The sequence below is a fragment of the Cheilinus undulatus genome, linkage group 8 (genome assembly GCF_018320785.1).
Source record: "Cheilinus undulatus linkage group 8, ASM1832078v1, whole genome shotgun sequence".
In the NCBI taxonomy this organism is placed as follows: domain Eukaryota; kingdom Metazoa; phylum Chordata; class Actinopteri; order Labriformes; family Labridae; genus Cheilinus; species Cheilinus undulatus.
The window spans coordinates 7,396,062-7,416,668 of NC_054872.1; the positions used below are offsets into that span (position 1 = coordinate 7,396,062).

At 40.2% G+C, this 20,607-nt stretch overlaps 1 protein-coding gene across 1 annotated transcript in view; it reads left to right on the top strand.

Moving 5' to 3' along the window:
* Positions 1–20,607, top strand: part of adgrb1a (adhesion G protein-coupled receptor B1a) — a 151,601-nt gene that overhangs the window by 118,399 nt on the left and 12,595 nt on the right. The window contains exons 22-27 of the mRNA XM_041793579.1: positions 758–856; positions 6,916–7,087; positions 8,846–8,941; positions 9,044–9,083; positions 13,477–14,138; positions 19,604–19,639. Of these exons, the coding sequence (XP_041649513.1) occupies positions 758–856; positions 6,916–7,087; positions 8,846–8,941; positions 9,044–9,083; positions 13,477–14,138; positions 19,604–19,639 (1,105 nt within the window). The remainder of the gene's footprint in view (positions 1–757; positions 857–6,915; positions 7,088–8,845; positions 8,942–9,043; positions 9,084–13,476; positions 14,139–19,603; positions 19,640–20,607) is intronic.

Consider the following 20,607-nt stretch of genomic DNA (forward strand, 5'->3'; position numbering starts at 1 on the left):
CTGTGCGGAGTTTGCATGTTCTGCCCGTGCATGCGTGGGTTCTCTCCGGGTACAAAAACATGCTCATTAGGTTAATTGGTGACTCTAAATTGGCTGTAGGTGTGAGTGTGAGAGTGCCTGGTTGTCTGTCTCTGCATGTCAGCCCTGCATTTGACTGGCAACCAGTCCAGGGTGTACCCCGCCTCTTGCACAATGACAGCTTGGATAGGCTCCAGCCCCCAACAGGATAAGCGGTGTAGAAAATGGATGGATGAATGGATGGATTGCCCAGCCCTGGTTTGCATGGTTGTGGCGGAGCTTGTCATTTCCCATAATAATCAGTTTGTATTGAATCATGATGGAGATGAAGAGAGGTGAGCTCCATTCAACATAATAATCAGAGCAGCAGAGGTGTTAATCTAAAAAAAAGGAGAGATGCAGAAAATCAGACTTTTGGATGAAGACAAATAAGTGTCTGAGTGAGCGAGGAGTTCTTTCATTTGTGAAGCGAATCAGACATCCTGTGTTTCTTTATTTATCCACCAATGGCTCTGTCTCTGCCCCCGCCTCCCCAGGTAAACCCTAAAACACTCTCACACCAACACTCACACCAACCTTTGAGCTGGACTGTAGCCCTGAGAGAGAGACTGAGCGAGAACACTGTGACTCACTGTTTGCGTGACTGTTTGTGCGTGCGCACACGCACCAGTGCGAGTCTGTGTGTAGGTGCATTTGTATCTGTTTGTGTATGTTACAGCGTGTTAATTTGACTTTGCAGTCAGATGACAGTGCCACTGTACAATATGACGCTCAAATGTGCCAAGTGCGGAGTTATCTCTTCGGCTGACGTTTCCACCACAGCTACCAGTAACGCCATGTTAGTCCCGCTAATTATTTTTCCTTAACTCTTCTTCCCTCTGTTCTCTCCTCCCTTCTCCTCCCTCTCCTGATTGGTTCTCTCTTCCTGATCGCTCTGTCATTTTTTCTTGCCCTGGCAGGGAGGAGTTCACTCATTAAGAAAGGCTCCTGAAATATATATGTGAAAACTGTATACATGTGAATAATTCTACATACATGAATGAAGAATGAATGGATGTGATTGTGTGGATGCTTCTGTATGTTCCCAAAGTGATTACCGAGTCAAAAAAGCTGATATGTTGAGGAGGCCGTCGCTGCACGCAGAGGCCGTTAATATACCTTTACTGTCAAAGTGTGCGTGTGCTGTGGTCACCATGCACCTATAGATCTCCAATCCAATCAGTCTGGACCTTAATTTTGCTATTTAATGATTCAATCAGGAGTTTCCGGTCTCTATTTTGCAGAAAGTCTTTCTCTCTGCTGCAATCCCAAAATACAGCCCTTTAAATAGTCACTCTCTGCTTTAAATAGCCATGACTGAACTGTTACTCATCAGTTTATTTTATATAAATAGTCTGTATTTGAGACACTTCACACATCAGACACATGTTTGATAGTCTGGCTTTTTGCAGCTGCTACTTGGGAGAGTCAAATGTGTTAAGACAAAAATGTGTAGATCTAAATGGATCTTACTCCCCGAGTCACAACCCATTTAAAGCCTGGTTATCAATCAGGAATTATTTTTTATCAGTCCTGAAATAGCACCTTGCCTTACCACAAGGTTTTACACTAGGCATGCCCTGATCACAGTTTTTTTTTTTTGCTGTGTATTATAAACAAGAATGGCCAAGATTGATAATCCATGCATGAGCAAACTTTCATAAATTCTAGATTCATCACATGTAAAGTTGAATATTTTTAAATTTTTTCTTTTGTAATCATGATGATTATGGCTCACAGATTATGAAAATTAAAAATCCACCATCTCAAAATATTAGAACTACATAAAAAAATCTGTGCAAAAAAGAGATTTATTACACAGAAATGTTGACCTTCTGGAGAATAATACTCATTTGCACTCACTGATTGGTTGGAGCTCTTTTTGCACAAATCACTGCATCTTTGCAACCTGTCATGGAGCCAATCAGTCTTTGGTCCTGCTGGGATGTTTTGAAGCTCAGACTACTCGTCTGGATTGTTGAGGCTGGCGTCTCTCATGTTCCCTTTGACATTTCTCCCGTTTCTTGATTGGGATCAGGTCAGAATCAAACACAGTAACACCATGGTCAGCAAACCAGCCTTCCGTAGTTTTGGCAGGTGCCAAGTCCAGCTGGAAAAGGAAATCAGTATCACCATAAAGCTTCTCAGCAGATGGAGGCATAATGGGCTCTAAAATCTCTAAGTAGACGCTGACAGCATTGACTCTGGACTTGATATAGACCAGTGGACCAACACCAGCAGATGACATGGCACCCCACACCATCACTGACTGTGGAAACTGACTTCAAGCACCTTGGATTCTGGGCCTCGCCAATCTTCCTCCAGACTCTTGGACCTTGATTAAATGAAAACAGGATTTGGTGCACTGAGACCACATCGGTCTTGTTCTTTTCCCCTTAGCCCAGGGTAGACACGTCAGCAGTCCAGGAATGGCTCAACACTAAGAACATGACACTTGTAGCCCATTTTCTAAACCCGTCTGTGTGGTGACTCCAGTCCTTATGAAGCTCCCTTAAGTCCTTGGGTCTTCTTTGTTTTGCAGTCCTCTGAAAGCTGAGCTCATCCCTGTTGCTTGTGCTCCACATTTTTCCCTTCAGTCAACTTTCTATGAAAATGCTTTGATTCAGCCTCTGAGAACAGCCTGCCCTTTCAGCAGTGACCTCCTGTGGCTTACCCTCCTTATGGAGGGTTTCAATAATTGTATTCTAGAAAGGAGTCAAGTCAGCAGTCTTCCCAATGATCATGGTTGTGTGAGCTGAACCAGAGTGAGAGAATAAAGGCTCGGGAAACCTTTGCAGGTGCTTGGATTTAATTTTCTGATTAAATCTTTTTTTTTTTTTTTTTTTTCAGAACTGAAACAATTGAAAGGAACTGGACTTTTACACAATATTCTAATATTATGAGAAGGTGGATTTGTGAGTTTGTGAGCTGGACTGATCAACTTCACAACAACAAAAAAAAAATAAAACCCTTTTAAATATTTCACTTTATGTGTGATTAAATCGCCAGAAACAAACTTTGTCATGACATTCTAATTTATTGAGATGCAACAGTATACGCCAGCATTAGCAATACCAATCCTCTATGATTGAGAATATCTAATACCAGTCATCTTTTAGGAAGCCTGGGAGACAGAAGTTAGGTATGAGCAAGACTGGCAGATATCGACCTTCTCTGAGTGAAAATGATTGGGCTCTACCAGTACAGATCAACTATAACCCATGGGGTAACAACAGTACTGATCTTTGAGAAAAATGGAAGATACTAATACTGATTTTCTATAAGCAAGATTAGCTGATACGATAGTTTATTAGCTAGACTGGTTGATACTGATAACCTATGAGTGAAACTGGCTGACATCAATATGATACGATTTGCCAGCAGACAATGATCCATTACTGACTAATCAGGACGTTTCTAGAAAAAAAAGTTAAAATAGAAATCCGTAAGTATGAAATGGTGTTTTGCCCAAGTTCACACACTATGATTCACAAACCACTTAAAACCTGTATATGTTGTTGCCAGTCTGCTGGCTGGAACAAAACATGGCTAATGATGGAGTTTGATGGTCAGATGTTTGATATGCAACAGAGAGAAACATCATGGATTGTGCAGCATCAGAGATTGATAAGCAAATGGAGTAATAATTAGACTTTTACACTGAAATTTTCAACAAAATTTAGAATTGAAAATAAGGTCCAGACTGAAAACAGCTTAAAGCTAGGGATGCACGACACTGTATTATTGCAGATATCAGATATGCTGATATCTCCAATACGGATATATACAAACATATCTTATATTGTTTAAAATACAAGGTCTCATACCTTTCAGTCATATTGTGATAGTATTTATTTGGAAAACAGACATAAACAAGACCAACAACATTTAACTCTGCTTTAGTAATAAATGAATTTGTTGCAAATAAATGATATTCAATAACAACAGAGAAAAGACAATCCGAATTGAAAAACGAAAGAATAAATTTTTGAAAATACATGGACTCAATGTAGCAAAAAAATTTTAACCATTTGAGTAAAACCAAGCTTTGGAGGCTCTTTTGAGAGCTTAAAACATCTCTGTACAGGCATTGAGCTCTTGAGCTTTTGTAAAGCTTTTCTGTCCAAATTCAAATTAATCCTATGAGTCAAACATCAGGTTTAAGAGCAGAGAAAATCCTAATGGCAAATTACAAGACAAAACATTTCTTCTGAAGTGGAAAAATTGAATTTGCTGCAGTTCAGACCAAAACCGTTGGTCCTCAGAAGACACCTGAAATTTTCAGTTATGAGGATTGAAAAGGTTAAAAAAAACTTTGGCTGTGGTACTATAGGTCTGTTGATTCTGCTTTTAACTGCACAAACCTTCTCCTACATTCTGCTAATATGTATGTCGCCAAAATATGGGCTGTAAATATCATCAGAAATTTTGATATGTGCCAGTGCATATCAACTTTTTTAGACATTATCTCATACCAATATGATATCATGCCAATAGTATTGTGCATCCCTACTTAAATTGTCCTCAAACTAGGATTCAGACATTTAAAGACAGCTTTAACAGGTTTTAGGGATTTTAAGTCCAACCTTACAAAGATGTTTCTGTTTGTGGGGAGGAAGAAAAGCCCCTGAAAGGATTAACATCCATACACATGTTATTGATAGTAGAAGCACTAAAATAATCCTATACTGTTGTCCTTTGTAACACCAGAGGTGGAAATACTCTATTTGTAATTGTATATTTCAGCAAATACAACATGAAGAGAGTAACAATTTTAATTTCATTTGCATTTTGATAAAAAAAAGAAAAGAAAAAACATACAAATAAAGGAATGCAGATTTTTTGGAAACTATTCTAAAAGCAATGACACTTGGATGCTTGAATGATGTGTGCAGCATAAATCTCAGCTGTTTTAAACTTGTATTTTTATAACTCATGTCAAGTTACAGAAGTATTTTACATTGTACTATTCAGACCCCTTTCACTTTGCGAAATTTTGTTATGTTGCAGCCAGATGCTCAAGTCAATTAAATTTATTTTTATTCTCATTAATCTACACTCAATACCCCATCATGACAATCGGTAAACAGAATTTTAGAAATCTGTGCAAATTCATTAAAAATAAAAAAACCGAAATATCACATTTAGACCATTTGCAACAACACTCTAAATTAATCTCAGGTGCCTCACATTTATCCTGACTCTTGCTGAGATGTTTCTTCACCTTGACTGAAGTCCACCCGTGGTAAATCAAATTGATTGGACATGATTTGGAAAGGTACACACCCCTCTATAGAAGGTTTCACAGCTGACAATGCATATTAGAAAAATCCAAGCCATGAGGTCAAAGAACTGCCAGCAGAGCTCAGAGACAGGATTGTTGACAGGCAAAGATCTGGGGAAGGCTACAAATAATTGTGCAGCACTGCAGGTTCCCAAGAGCACAGTGGCCTCCACAATTCTAAGTTTGGCACAACCAGGACTCTTGCAAGAGCTGGTCACCAAACTGAGCAATCGAGGGAGAAGGGCCTTAGTAAGAGAGGAGACCAAGAACCTGATGGTCACTCTGACTGAGCTCCAGAGATCCTGTGTAGAGAAGTTCAAGAAGGACAAACATCACTGCAGTCATCCACTGATCTGGGTTTATGGCTGAGTGGCTAGATGGGACACACCTCTATGCAAAACACATGAAGTACAACCGGGAGTTTGCAAGAAGAATCCTCATGAAAGCTAAGTGTTTCTGCAAAGTATCTTAATACTTATGGAAAAGTAATATTTCAGTTTCTTTTATGTGAATTTGTCATGATGGGGTACTGAGAGTAGATTTTTTTTTTTTTTTACTGTAGTATCAGGCTGCAATTTAACTAAATTGAGAAAAGTGAAGAGTTCTGAGTACTGTCTGAATGCACTGTAGCTCTAAGATGTTGGGTTTGTGCAGCCTTTTCCATAAACTGCAGCTGTGGACACAGGTCGAATATGATGCAACATATTGGACATAATATATCTTTTATTATAACCCTTTATTTAATGGTACCTTCTCAGAGCTTTATGTACTGTGTAATTTTACCTGACCTGACTTTACTAAAGATCTTAAGAAGATTTCCACCTCTGGAATAGTCTTTAAGTGATCAGAAATGCTCTCAACATTGAAAAGAAGAGAAAAACATCACTCACATAGATGAATGTATTCTCTCTTTACTCCCTAAAACATGAAACTAGAGCATTAAGAGAAAAAGAGGAGTAAAATAGGAGCGAAACTATGAACAGCGGGAATGTTGCTTCTTCAGACACTCTCTACCTCTAAATCTCTCTCTCTCTCTCTCTCCTCTGCTCTTCCTCTCTCTCTCGTTTGTCTTTGCATTCTGTTTCAGCCTCATTACACTCGTTTCTCCCCCTCGCTCACCCTCGCTCCTCCCTCTCTCTCCTGTGGCACTAGACCCTCTATGGTTTGACTGAGCCATCTTAAACATACATGCATGTAATATATGTGAATTCTGAACATATATATCTGCAGATAATGGATGTATGTTTCTGTGTGTGATAGTTACATAATTACTTGTTGTGATGTTATGTATTTATGCATGGATAGAGATGAAGGCTGCTAACATTATGCTAACTGTTATTGAGGGCAGAGGGAGACTGGTTGTAAGATTGTGTTAAGCATTGCTGCCTTAATGGATGGAAGACAAATACAGTTTGAATTGTTTGTATGACAGCCTGCCTTTGTGTCAAATATTTAAATGATCTCAGCTAATGTGAAATGTCTTGCAGCATAATTATCAGAGAACGTTTTAGTTTGCTGTCTAAGTCATGTTAACTCGTGCCGTTGTTGACTGCGGTACCTGTACCGTCCTGCAGGGCATCACTGTGGAGCTCCTGCGTGGTTCTGCCCCTCCTCGCCCTCACATGGATGTCGGCCGTCCTCGCCATCACAGACCGGCGCTCTGCTCTCTTCCAGATCCTCTTTGCCGTCTTTGACTCGCTGGAAGGCTTCGTCATCGTCATGGTGCACTGCATCCTACGCAGAGAGGTAAATCACATGACCGCTGACTTTAAATGAGCCTCTGCCTGATTCCTTATCTTTGAGGATGTAAACCCTGGAGGGTGGAGTGATATGCTGCTTTGGTGGATGTGGTGCTGTAAAACTCAGAGTGAGATTTTCATGCAGGGAGAATCCGTTCTGCAGAATGTTTTTAACCTGCTGTTTATTCAGGGAGGAAAAATAATTGGGGCTACAATGCCACGGCGTCTTGTAAAAAGGAGCCATGTTATTCCATTCTTCCTGAGGGATTCAGATACTTCAACACCCAGAATGCACTAGGCCAGTTGTTTTCTATGTTTTTCCTTTAAACCCCTTACTTGAACCTAAGAAAACTTGAAGACCGACACAAAAAACTGTGATATTCTAAGGTCAAAATTAACATCAATTTTAATTATTTTTGTTAAAATCCAAACAAAATAGCGGTAAACACAAATACTTCTACCCAAAAACCATTGTATGAATTATTTATAAGTATTATGTCATGATTTCTGTTCATATGTGCAAAACTAATTCTAACAGCCTGAAAGCAGACTGAGTCTCACGCTCCTCTTAAATCTTAGGCACACCCTAAGGGGGTGCCAAACCCCCAGATCGGGAGCCAACGCACTAGGCTAACTTCCAAGGCCTTTACCTTTTTCATCAATTTGACCAGAGCTTGTTCAGCTAATAATACCATGCAAGCCAAAGGTGCACCCGTTCAAACATTTTTGTTATGTTTTCTTGTTACGTGTATGTATGTTCACTTCATCACCAAAAATAAAACAAAAAAAAATGTATAAGCCAGGGCACCTTACCACAGACTATCCAACACCATGGCCATAGTATTGTCTGTTTTTATTTTTCATTTATGTGTTTTTGTTTGTCTGTTTTGCTTTTAGTTACATTTTCTTGTTAATGTTCCATGTCTGTATGTTCACTTCATCACCAATGAAAAAAAAATCCATCTATGAGGGGTGTAAAGGTTTATCGAGGATGGAGATTAGTTTTCACTTCAGTTTTGGAGTAACAGTTTGGTCCAGATTTGGTCCCAAACAGCAGCAGTACATATGACGTTACGTTAACATTGTGATGAGGCTTGAGCACTTTTAATACACAACTGAGGCTCAGCTCCTCCACTACTGTAGTCTTTGAAATGTATAAGCTTCTGTAATGTCTTTTACTCTCTCTGCTTTCACATCCAGAAGCTTTTTACAAACAGGGCAGAGAGGTTGAGGATAGTGTCTTTTAGCTCTGCTGTGCCTTCTTGCTCATCGCTGTTGAATTCACATTTTCTTCTTCATGTGTTTCCTTGTGCCTGCTTTTTCTTTGTTTATTGTTTACTGATGGGTAGTTGAAAGTTACAAGTATTTCCATTACCCGAATTGTGGATGTGGATACCATGTGACTTTGCCCTTTGTCTCCATTCAGACATATTTGTCATGTGATTGCGTGCACCGGACAGTGATGTCTAAGCCATGATGTTTCAGGGTCACATAAAAATTCCATTAAACCCTTTACATACTGCCTTGATAAAGCTCAGCTGTCCTTTTGTTAGATACCACTTAGTTGACATAGAATTCAACTTGACTGTTTGTTAGAGGCATAAAACCACAAACCAGGACATTTTGTGTATTTTGTGTGTTGTAATGAGCGCTTCAGCCTCTGGGTGCAGCTTCAAGGACTTTAGACTTCTTCCTTTTACATTAAAGACCACTTACCGACCACACACCTGTCTACCTTCATTAAGATCAGGATCTGTCCTCACAGGTTCAGGAGGCAGTGAAGTGCCGAGTGGTGGACCGTCAGGAGGACGCTAATGGAGATTCAGGAGGATCTTTCCAGAACGGCCACGCTCAGCTGATGGTATGAATATGCATGTTTGTTATTTTCCACCTTTCAGGACTGATTGTTCCCAGTTGGCAGGCTGTGAACACTTAATACAATATTTATTGTTTCCGTCCTCAGACTGACTTTGAGAAAGACGTGGATATGGCTTGCAGATCAGGTAAGTTCCAGGTTGTTTGATGTTGTTTGTGTGTGATTTGACTTCGGGGAATGCTGTTGAAAAGCTGCAGATGTCTCTTTGTGCCGCCTCTCAGTACTCTGACTGATTCAACATTCTCAGTGTTGTCAGAGCAGATGTGAGGCATGTTCCCCCTCAGTTCTGCTCTTGTGTCTTACAATCAACATCACAGCCGCCTCCCTCCACAGAGGAGCTGTTTTGACAAGAGTTACAGCACATTACAGCTGCATAAGGCAGTTTAGCCCCGGATGATAGGAGTGGGATGAGTGTGTGCTGAGCAGTTCTTTGCAGATAAATGGGGCTGTGTGAGTCTCTCCTACACTGCTGCTGTATAATTAAGTCCCTCCCGATGGTGCGGCATCAGATACTGGCTGTGCTCTGATATCCGCTGGGAGTGAAAATCTGATTATCTCTTGAGACAGGATATCAAGAAAAGCATCTGGAGCATAAAAGGTATTGAGTCACAGTCAAGTCCAATAAAAAAGAGAGAAAAGAGCAAAGTGAGATGATTGTCTTTCTTCTTTTCTTATGTCAAATAGAAGGAGGAAAAACAGAGCCAGTGTGTTCAGGCTTCCTGATTTAGAGTAGAAATATATTTTTGTCCTGACTCATGTGTTATTGAATTTACTGAGCCAAATAACAAAATTTCTATTAAAATTTTACGGGCTGTGGTAGGGAAGGAAGAGTATGGTATGATAAGCAGGAATTTGTAGGTCAGGAAGAGTGGATGTTTTACACTTTTATTGATTTCATAAATCTGTCATGGTCAATATAGTTTGGCTTTTTTGGCAAAAAAATACAAACATGAAAATGTCTTTACTTTGAAGTGACTGACCTCATTCACCAGAGGTCCAGCCAATTGGTGCTAGTAGTCTCACTATTAATGAAATGGGGATCACCTGAGTGCAGTGAATGTGTCTCAGGTAAGTGTAGTGTAAAGACACCTGTGTCTAGAAAGTCCAGTCACTGGTTAATCAGTATTCCTGGCTAACATTACACCATGAAGACAAAGGAACACTTCAAGCATCTCAGAGAAAATGTTACTGAAAAGTATAAGTCAGGGGATGGACACAAAAATCATTTCTAAGGCAGTGTACGTCCCCCAGAGTTCAGTTAAATCAATCATCAAGAAATGGAAGGGGTATTGCACGTGTGTGAATCTGCCTAGATCAGGCCGTCTTCACAAACTGAGTGATTGAGCAAGATGGAGGCTAGTGAGAGACGGCACCAAGACACCTGTGACTATTCTGAAGGAGTTACAAGTTAAGCAGCTGAGATGGGAGAGACTCTGAATACAAGACCTGTTAGCTGGGTTCTTCACCAGGCAAAGCTGTATGGGAGCGTGACAAAGAGAAAGACACTGTTGAACAAAACTCAGATAGGTTCTGGACTAGAGTTCACCAAAAGGCATGAGACCAACATGGTGCTTTTTGACCATCAGACAAGACACTACAGTGCATCCAGAAAGTATTCACAGCGCTTCACTTTTTCCACATTTTATGTTACAGCCTCATTCCAAAATGGAATAAATTCATTTGTTTGCTTAAATTCTACACACAACACCCCATAATGACAATGTGAAAAAGTTTTTTTGAATTTTTTGTAAATTTATCAAAAATAAAAAACTAAGACATCACATGTGCATAAGTATTCACAGCCTTTGCCACAAAGCTCAAAATTGAGCTCACGTGCATCCTCTTTCCACTGATCATCCTTGAGACGTTCCTTCAGCTTAATTGGAGTCCACCTGTGGTAGATTCAGTTGAATGGACATGATTTGGAAAGGCACACACCTGTCTATATAAGGTCCCACAGGTGACGGTGCATGTCAGAGCACAAACCAAGCATGAAGTCAAAGGAATTGTCTGTAAACCTCCAAGACAGGATTGTCCCAAGGCACAAATCTGGAGAAGGGTACAGAAAAATTTCTGCTGCTTTGAAGGTCTCAATGAACAAGAACCCGACGGTCACTCTGTCAGAGCTCCAGCGGTCCTCTGTGGAGAGAGGAGAACCTTCCAGAAGGACAACCATCTCTGCAGCAATCCACCAATCAGGCCTGTATGGTAGAGTGGCCAGATGGAAGCCACTCTTTAGTAAAAGGCACCTGAAGGACTCTCAGACCATGACAAACAAAATTCTCTGGTCTGATGAGACAAAGATTGAACTCTTTGGCATGAATGCCAGGCGTCATGTTTGGAGGAAACCAGGCACTGCTCATCACCTGGCCAATACCATCCCTACAGTGAAGCATGGTGGTGGCAGCATCATGCTGTGGGGGTCTTTTTCAGCAGCAGGAACTGGGAGACTGGTCAGGATTGAGGGAAAGATGAATGCAGCAATATACAGAGACATCCTGGATGAAAACCTGCTCCAGAGCACTTTTGACCTCAGATTGGGGTGATGGTTCATCTTTCAGCAGGACAACGACCCTAAGCACATAGCCAAGATATAAAAGGAGTGTGTTCGGGACAACTCTGTGAATACCCTTGAATGGCCCAGCCAGAGCCCAGACTTGAATCCGATCGATTCAGTCCGCTCCTCATCCAACCTGATGGAGCTAGAGAGGTGCTGCAAAGAGGAATGGGCGAAACTGCCCAAAGATAGGTGTGCCAAGCTTGTGGTATCATACTCAAAAAGACTTGAGGCTGTAATTGCTGCCAAAGGTGCAGCAACAATGTATTGAGCAAAGGCTGTAAATACTTATGTACATGTGATGTCTTAGTTTTTTATTTGTAATACATTTGCAAAAATTTCAAAAAAACTTTTTCACATTGTCATTATGGGGTGCTGTGCGTGGAATTTTGAGGAAAAAATGAATTTATTCCATTTCGTAATGAGGCTGTAAAATAACAAAATGTGGAAAAAGTGAAGCACTGTGAATACTTTCCGGATACATTGTATGTTTGGTGGACACCAAACACTGCACATTACCACAAGCACACCATCTCCACTGTAAAGCCAGTGGTGACAGCATCATGCTCAGGGGATGCTTCTTGGCAGCCAGCCCTGGAAGGCTTGTAAACATAGAGGGTAAAATAAGTGTGGTTTTATTTTTTAAGACAACAACCTGAAGCATACAGTGAAAGCTACACAGAAATGGTTTTAAATCGAGTCAAAAGCCCAGACTGCAGTCCAATAGAGAATTTGTAGTTGAACTTGAAAAGGGCTGTTCATGCCGTATCCCTGTGCAGGCTGACAGAGCTTGAGCAGTTAAGCAAAGAAGAATGGAGTAAAACTGCAGTGTCCAGATGTGTAAGCCTGATTGAGACCTATCTACACAGTCTCAGTGCTGTGATTGCAGCTAAAGGTGACTCTACTAAATACTGACTTGATAGAGGGGGATATTTACAGAGTCTGATCTCCAAGGGGAGTGATTTCTACGTTGATAAAAACTCAATGGTTACCTCAAATACCTCAAATATTTCTTGATTGACATTACTTTGTAGAAATCTGTTTTCATTTTGGCATTAAAAAGTTTTTTTGTTTTTTTTTGTCTTGGATTTTATATTTTTATTAAAAAGCCAAATTATATTGACCATGATTGATTTATAAAGTCAATAAAAGGGTTAAACATCTAAGGGGGTGAATACTTTTTATAAGCTCTGTATGTAGGGTAAATAATGGAAGTATATGGAAGGGTAGCGTAAGGTAGGGTATTAAAGTTTTGTGGTGTGGTATGTATGGTAGAGTAGGGAAGTATAGGTAGGGCAGAGTAGCAGCATAGCATTCATAGCATCACATTATGACTGATTGTTAGCTTCACTCATATTTAGATGTCTGCTAATGAAAATAAACAAATCAAAAGTAGAGGACTGTTGGTGTTAGTATGTCATAAGAGCAGATCACTTTCTGCCTTTGCTATACTCAGGGACTGTTTCTACTTAATACCCCAAAGCCCACTTATACAAGCTTGTTCAGTATATCTCATACTATGAATGTACTTCAAACTGAAACCAGAGCTCTACCCGTACTGGCAATACAGACCCATGTACAGAATAGGTTTCTGGAGCCAGACATGACCATATTTTGGCAGAACAGTAAATCTATTTTACATTGTAAAACTTCTATCTTGGATGCTTTTTCCGATGAAAAGTGACTTACCATCCAAATGTAGCAAAGCTCTCAAACATCATCTATTCTACCCTAAACTCGACTGTAATTTACAAAACTTACATCACCTTACTTTGAGGAAGAGCTGACACAAGACCGCAGCTTGTGCAGTGGTATCACACTTGACTAGGGAAACAGTTTCTGGTTCTTTAAGTTGAAATCATTTCAGAAAGAATATGTCGACATACAGGGGCACACTCATCTTTTCAGTCTCTTTCCCCAGATCCTTCTATAAGAATGTATCCTGTCTTTCTGCTCCCTCTAGGCACCGTGAAGCGCTCATCTCTCCAGGGGGAAGAGAAGGCCTCATCTGGGACCCACACCCTTCAAAAGGGTTCCAACTTCAACACAATGCCGGCCAGCATGGCCAAGGTTCACCTCCAGAACGTGGCCGACTACACCAGTCACACCCTGACGCTGCGCAGGGAGAAAGGCGCCACAAAAGGAATCAGCACCGAGCTCCCTGGGGCCAAATCCATCTACATTTGTGATGGCGAGCTCTTCAAGCAGCTTGATGGGGAGCTACCACGGGGTAACGGTGAGGGCAGCAGCTCAGAGGGTGCTGGTAAAGGCCCGGGTTACGTCATTCTACCGGGCAACAACACAGGTACAATCAAACCAGCCAAGGGGAAGGAAGAACAGTCAGCCAAGTACAACATCAGCATCGAGCAGCTGCCACAGACCAGACTAATCCACCTGGCCAACCCCGTCAGTGGAGAACCAGTGCCAGGATTCGGGCTGAAGACCCTTCCTGCTGATCAGATCAGTGTGTCATGCTCTGACAGAGACTCACCTGCACACAACCTGCAGAACATGCCCAGAGACGCCCAGGTGGCCAACAGCGTGAATGATGGAGGAGATTCTGGTAACTCCGGTGTGATGTCCAAGAGTGAGACTGTCTCCACACTGTCCATGAGCTCACTGGAGGTAAGAACACTAAACCGATCAGCTGATTCGTGTCATGGTTATACATCATCAGTTTCATGGTTCATTCCTTCAGCCAGGCATGCTTATGATTGTGTTTTATACTTTTGGATACCTTACATGAACTCTCAAGAACCAAACATTTATTTGCACACAAGCCTCGTTTTTCTATCTGTGTATTATTTTCATGCAAGTTCAGCACCCCAGTCTTGTTTATGTGTATCTGGTAAATTCAGAAAAACAACAGTCACGCTAAAGTTACAATTCTGCAAAACCTCATTTCTTTTAAAAAGTTCAAAACTTTTATTTCTCACTGAGATATTTGGAAATAAATCCTTGTGTCTGATCATGTCTGAATTGCAGTTGTAGTCCTCTTAAGCTTTCATCAGTTAAAGGCAAAACTGAATGCACCAGGGGCCGTGATGATATTTGTATTAGCCCAAGACAGTCACAGTTTGGATGCCATGGTTCAATGCATGCAGTCATGTAATAAATACACCCTAGCAGAGAAATAGGCAATCACACAGCAGTATTAAAACCAGGTATAGAGATTGCTAATATACCAACTGTGTTTCTGCACAGTATCAAATCAGCTCAATCTACCAGCCGCAGTAGAGGGTAAAAGTAGCATAATGGAGTGATTTCTGACGAAAACAATGCAGATTAAATCCTGGTCTTCTGCCTGTTCTGCTAGGACTTTATGAGCCAGGTGAACGCAAGGCTCTCTGACCAAACAAGCTCAACCTCCTCCTTGTGTCAGAGCTGGCATCAATGTTTATAATGAGAGGCTATAAGTTGGATTGATCAGACTTGTTTTGATGGAAGCCCAGAGCAGCAGGGTCTTTGTAACAAGTGGTCCTCCTGCCTCCAGAAGACGATGGTATTCATGTAGTCATTGAATTAAAAAAGGAAAAACTACAAGGCCATGGTCATGTAGATCCCAGAAAACATGCATATCAGCCTTGATTGGGGAGTCAAATATTCAGATGTTAGAAAGGAGATAGCCCTTTTAAAGCAGTATTTCACCAACATGAATAGGAAAGAGTGCTGACAGCAGTGTTCATTTTGACAGCTATTTTTAATTTTTCTTAGTCTTTTGAGTACATCTTTTAGTTTTAATCACAATTTAGTCATCTCGTTGTAGTTTTAGTTGACGAAAACTCAAAAAAATGTTGGTGTAGTTTTAGTTCATAAAAAGTCCTCACATTTTAGTCTTTACTTTAAGTCCAAGCATTTGTTCTCTCTCTTCTAAATCTGGTACCAAGTCATGGTAGTGTGTTCTATGCACTGTGCTAAAACTATGGTCCCTGCTTTCTACAGCTGAGAGGCAGAATAGCTACAGATGCATTGTGTTTTGACAGATTTACCCACAAAGGAGATATATCATGGATTTTTAATGTCTGACAAAAACTAAATTACATTTTAGTCTAGTTTTAGTTAGTTTGACGAAAACTAAACTTACTTTCTGTCATTTTTAGTCATCACAGATCCATCTTTGGCTAGTCTTAGTCTAGTTTTGTCATGGAAAAAAGGCTATTGACGAACATTTTTAGTCATAGTTTTAGTCAACGAAATTTACGCTGTGATACAGGACAATGGAAGTACAATTACTCATCTACAAAACCAAATATAGTCATATTGTCTTGTTTATTTTAAGTCCAAGATGAGTAAAAGAGCTAGCTGCTGTTAATACTGAAACTTCCAAAAATCAAAATCACTGCTCCTTCTAGGGATGATGAAAACATTTCATTCCTGACAAGTCCTTTACAATAAACGGACCCAATAATTGTGTTATAGGCATGCATTTATTTTGAAACAGCCAGATGAGGAAATAGAGTGTTAACAGAAGTAGCAACTCGACACAACTTAGGCAGATTGAGTCTGATATGCAGATAATTCCAAACCTATTTTAGAAGATACTAGAGGTGTAACAGTATTTGTATTCATTGCTTCTGGTCACTGTTTGGTAAATAGTCAACTCCTCAAACATCAAAAACAGCAAACGATTGTGACAAGTATTGACTCGCCAATTCAGGGGGCAGTAATGCTCATTCAGTACAAATTTGGTTCAATTGGAAAAAATAAGGCTACAATCTAGTTGTCTTTGATTTATTTTGAACAGACTGTAGAGCAAGGAAGTGTTTATTCATCTGCTGTCATTCAGAACTACCTGTGATACTTCAAGTGGCTTAAGTGTGCGGTCACTGTGAGATAGCGCTGTGTCACAAGAGGTCTGTCTGTTGTCAGTGAACAGTAGGTTTAGCTAACAGCTCATAACTCTTGACTGGGGTTAAAAACCATGGACCAGCAGGATGGTACATAGCTTTAACACCTTAATAAACACTTAGCTGGAGCCATTTAGTACTCAGAATGCGTAGCCTTTAAATGAAGCCTATTATAGGTTGTTTTCACCGAATGGTCTAGTTCAGTTTGGTACAGCTTGGCACATATTTGTTTGTGTTTCCATAGAACAGAAGTTGGCAAGGGTCCCAAAAACCAACCTGTACCATCCCACTTTTTGGCACCCTTCTGTATGGGTACCGATCTTGCCTGTCAGCCCCAAAAAAGTGGAGCTACACACACAACAATGGGGGTTTGCTCTGACAGCGGGAGACACAACTGCTCAGATCCAGGCTGCAAAACATGGAAGTCTGCTCTGTGAGTAGCAGTGGAAAACCAGAGAAAAATCAGCCTCATATCTGCTTAAATTGAGTATATTTGAACTCCACAGAGATCCAAACTCTTTCCTAGTGTGTGGATATTGATATCTGGCCACAAATCAAGTTTCCTGACATGTATCTAGACCTGATTTTAAGTACCCATAGCAGAAGCTGAAGGCTCATATCAGCACGGTTTATCCGCAGTGGATGTGAAACTAAATTAATGCTGAAGTTTTGTGAATATGAAGCTTTAGATCAGTTGATTCTCTGTGATGTAACTAGTTTTTCATCTACTTCTCAATTCAGATAACCTTTGAAAACATTGCTCTTTGGTTGTTGAACGCTCTTGTAAAACTTCAGGCTGCAGCCTATCTTAAAACGAGATCAACGCACCCAGCATATTTACTTAATCTAGTTTGATTTTAACACCAGTTAAAACTTTTGTTTATTAATGTGACAAATTCTCATGGTATAGCTCTAAAATTTTATATTATGTCATATAAACTGCCATAGACTAGATACATTCACATATTAACGTACTGTTAAGGCTATAAACGTTTCTATGCACGTATTCCATCAGTTGAGGATCTGTACTGACAGCGCTTAACATAATTAAGATGTAGTTATCTTTTTAAAGCACTTTCAGCTGAAATAAAGCTGTTTACAGCTGATTTCCTTCTAATTTCTGTCACTCATCCTTTCTACAACTCAGTGGCTGGACCAGCAGACTCCAACTGCTTGTGACTTTACTTGAATGCCTTTACAGCCCGCCCACCAATATATAATAATAATAATAATAATAATAATAATAATAATAATAACTTTATCTATATAGCACTTTTTTAAAACACACAGTTACAAAGTGCTTCACAAAACCCAAAAGGGGCAGACAGATAAGCAAACAAACATAATAATAACACAACCAACATACTATATGTTCAATTACAACACATGCACATACACACAAAAGTAAAAGAGAAGGGGGTAGAGATCATAAAAAAGCTAATCTATAAAAATGAGTTTTTAGCAGTTTTTTAAAAGAAACTACAGATTCAGCACACCTGATGTTGCCAGGAAGATTGTTCCAAAGTTTAAGAGCTGCCACTGCAAAAGCCCATTAACCTCTGGATTTAAAATTTGAACAAGGGACTGTTAGAAGACCCTGATCAGACAGACCCTGATCGAAGATGGCGACTGCTAGAATAGAGGCTCAGTAGTTCATTCATATATGTAGGAGCTAGCCCATGCAGGGCCTTGAATGTAATAAATAAAATTTTGAAACTGATCCTAAAAGTACTGAAACACAAACTGTTTTGGTGTTTAGCATGCCAAACGATACCATACCGCACTCAATCAAGCCGGACCACCTGGTGGAAAAAGTGGCTTTAGATTCGCTAATGTCCATGACCCTCTGTCTGTCTAGGAAAAACTAAACGCTGTGAACCAAAGTTGCCAAAACTTCCTCAAGATGCTGATGGATCTACCAGCTCTGCCATGTTCTTCTTCTTTGAGTTGTGTCTTCTTCCTCTTTATCCGTGTAATGGCAGTTAGTAAGCAGTTACAAGGCTTGCTGCCACCAGGATCGGGGTGTGAATACTTCCATGTGTGATTGCCTTCACTCTCTTAGATGTATTCATCACATGACAGCATGCAAAGTCTCATGACATTGGTTGATATGAATACAAATAGCATCAATATTTTAAGATATTGTAATTGTGTGCAGGAAGTGCTTAGACAGCATTGAAAAAACTTGAAGAAAAGAGTTGATTGGCTTAAATTTGATGATAAATACTGAAATCATTCATAAAGTATGCCTCATTGAGGCAGAAAAGTGTGACAAGACTTTTGATTAAATCATGGGATTAAAGCTGACATGTTACTGAATTTACCTTAAAGAGTTATTTAAGTTGTCTTCCCATCCCTTCATGTGTAACTGTTTATTGATGTGTTTTTCTGTGTACATGCTGTAAGTTTGACTCATATTCCACTCATGTATCTGTGTTTTTTATATGTCATATCATGACAGTTCACTGTTTTGTTGCTCATCAGTTGTTTTCATTCACTCCAGCCATCAAGAAAGTATAGATCTCCCCCAAAACTCATCTATTTGGAATGTACTGTGCTGCAAGCTGTGTTTGACCAATGCAGCATTGGCACAAGCTCTGATGACCAACTAGGGAGCCATGCATCAATAAACTAAATATTTACAGATAAAAATTAATTAAGAGATCATTAACTAGTTCCCTACTGGGCAGCATATTCTTAATGTCTTAGTTCCTTTCCCTCTAATTTTAAACAAAACAGCAATAAGCCCCTTAGCTCCCTCATAACTAGTAGCTAATCTGGCTCCATGTGAGGACAGCCTCTTTATAAGGTTAGTTTTCACTCAGCTCCCAGTGCAGACAGCAGTGACAGGATGAGATGACACAGTGTTGAGCTCACAGCCGCCTGGACATCTGCCTGCTGGTGTCGTTTCACTCCAGGGCAAAACACACTTCCATAATGCCGTGTGAGGCTGCAGCTGCCACCGCAGCCGAGCAGCCTGAAGGTCAGCTTTCCCTTCACCGCTCCGTCATGGAGGACTTAAAGGTCATTCGGTCACAATCTGTTAACAGCAAACTTGCGCCAACAGGGTCAGAGAGACCAGCAGCGAACCTTATTTCCTCCCTCATGACTCACCACTTTCCTGTCTTGACTGGCTGATGTGGAGATTCACGTTCAAACAGTTAAACACTGGAGCGTTTGTCTGCTCACATGACACAGGGTGTCAAAACACATCTTTAATCTCTCTGTCTCATCTCCCCCCAGAGACGAAAATCACGCTATGCAGAGCTTGACTTTGAGGTAATTTTAGTCTCTTTGATTCCTGCAGACTTTTGTAGACTTAGACCAAACAGCTGATGTCTCTTGGTCAGATCTCAGCACCCTCTTGCACCGGCTATGCCTAAATTCAAACCTAAATCAGTTTCGAGTTAAGTTCTAACATAAGTCAGACTTTATGCACTTCTAAGCTTCAGGGTAATCTTACACCTAGCTCCTCGAGGGTGTAAATCAAATACAAACACTGTCATGGTGATTCAGCGGCTGTTTTGTGTCAACAGGACAGTCTCTGTGATAGATTACAAACTTTAAAAATGTAGGATGACTTTGTTTTTACTACAGTTGAATTCCCTCACACTGTTGTTAAATGATTCATGCTGGATATCACTGTTATTTTTTGCACTGGTTGTAGATTAAGGATCTTCTTTAGTCACCTAGTTGTAATACTTAATCATATTTTTATACACACTCTTGCTTTCTAAGGATTAACAGCTTGTGTCCAAATATTGCCCTTATTTGCTGGCAGTGCTCAGTTTTAATACTACAAATACTATCAAAACAGTTGTTTTTTTCACTCCACCAGATGGAGGTTGGTCCTCTCAGAAAAGGACCAGAACGTCGAAAAGATATTCAATGGACTTCTAACAAAAAAATCAAGGTTTCTTCCATGAATTTGCCTGTGACAAGGAGTCCATTGAATCATTATTTGTTTAAACAAATGTCCAACATTTCTAACGTTCAGCATTCTAAGCAAACAAAACACCTTCTCAGTTGGGTTCAAGTTCAAGAGTTAGATCATTGTTTTGCTACTGAATAGTTGGGTTTCCATCCAAATGTTTCCCAGGAATGCAATTATATTTTTGATAAGGCAAAAGGAAAACGCAAATTTGTGCATGTTTTATCCACTATTGTTTTGTAGTATTGGTAGTCAGAAGGTTGAACAGCAGTTAGCTACGCATGGAAAGAAAAAATCTAAAAAAATTCAACACTGT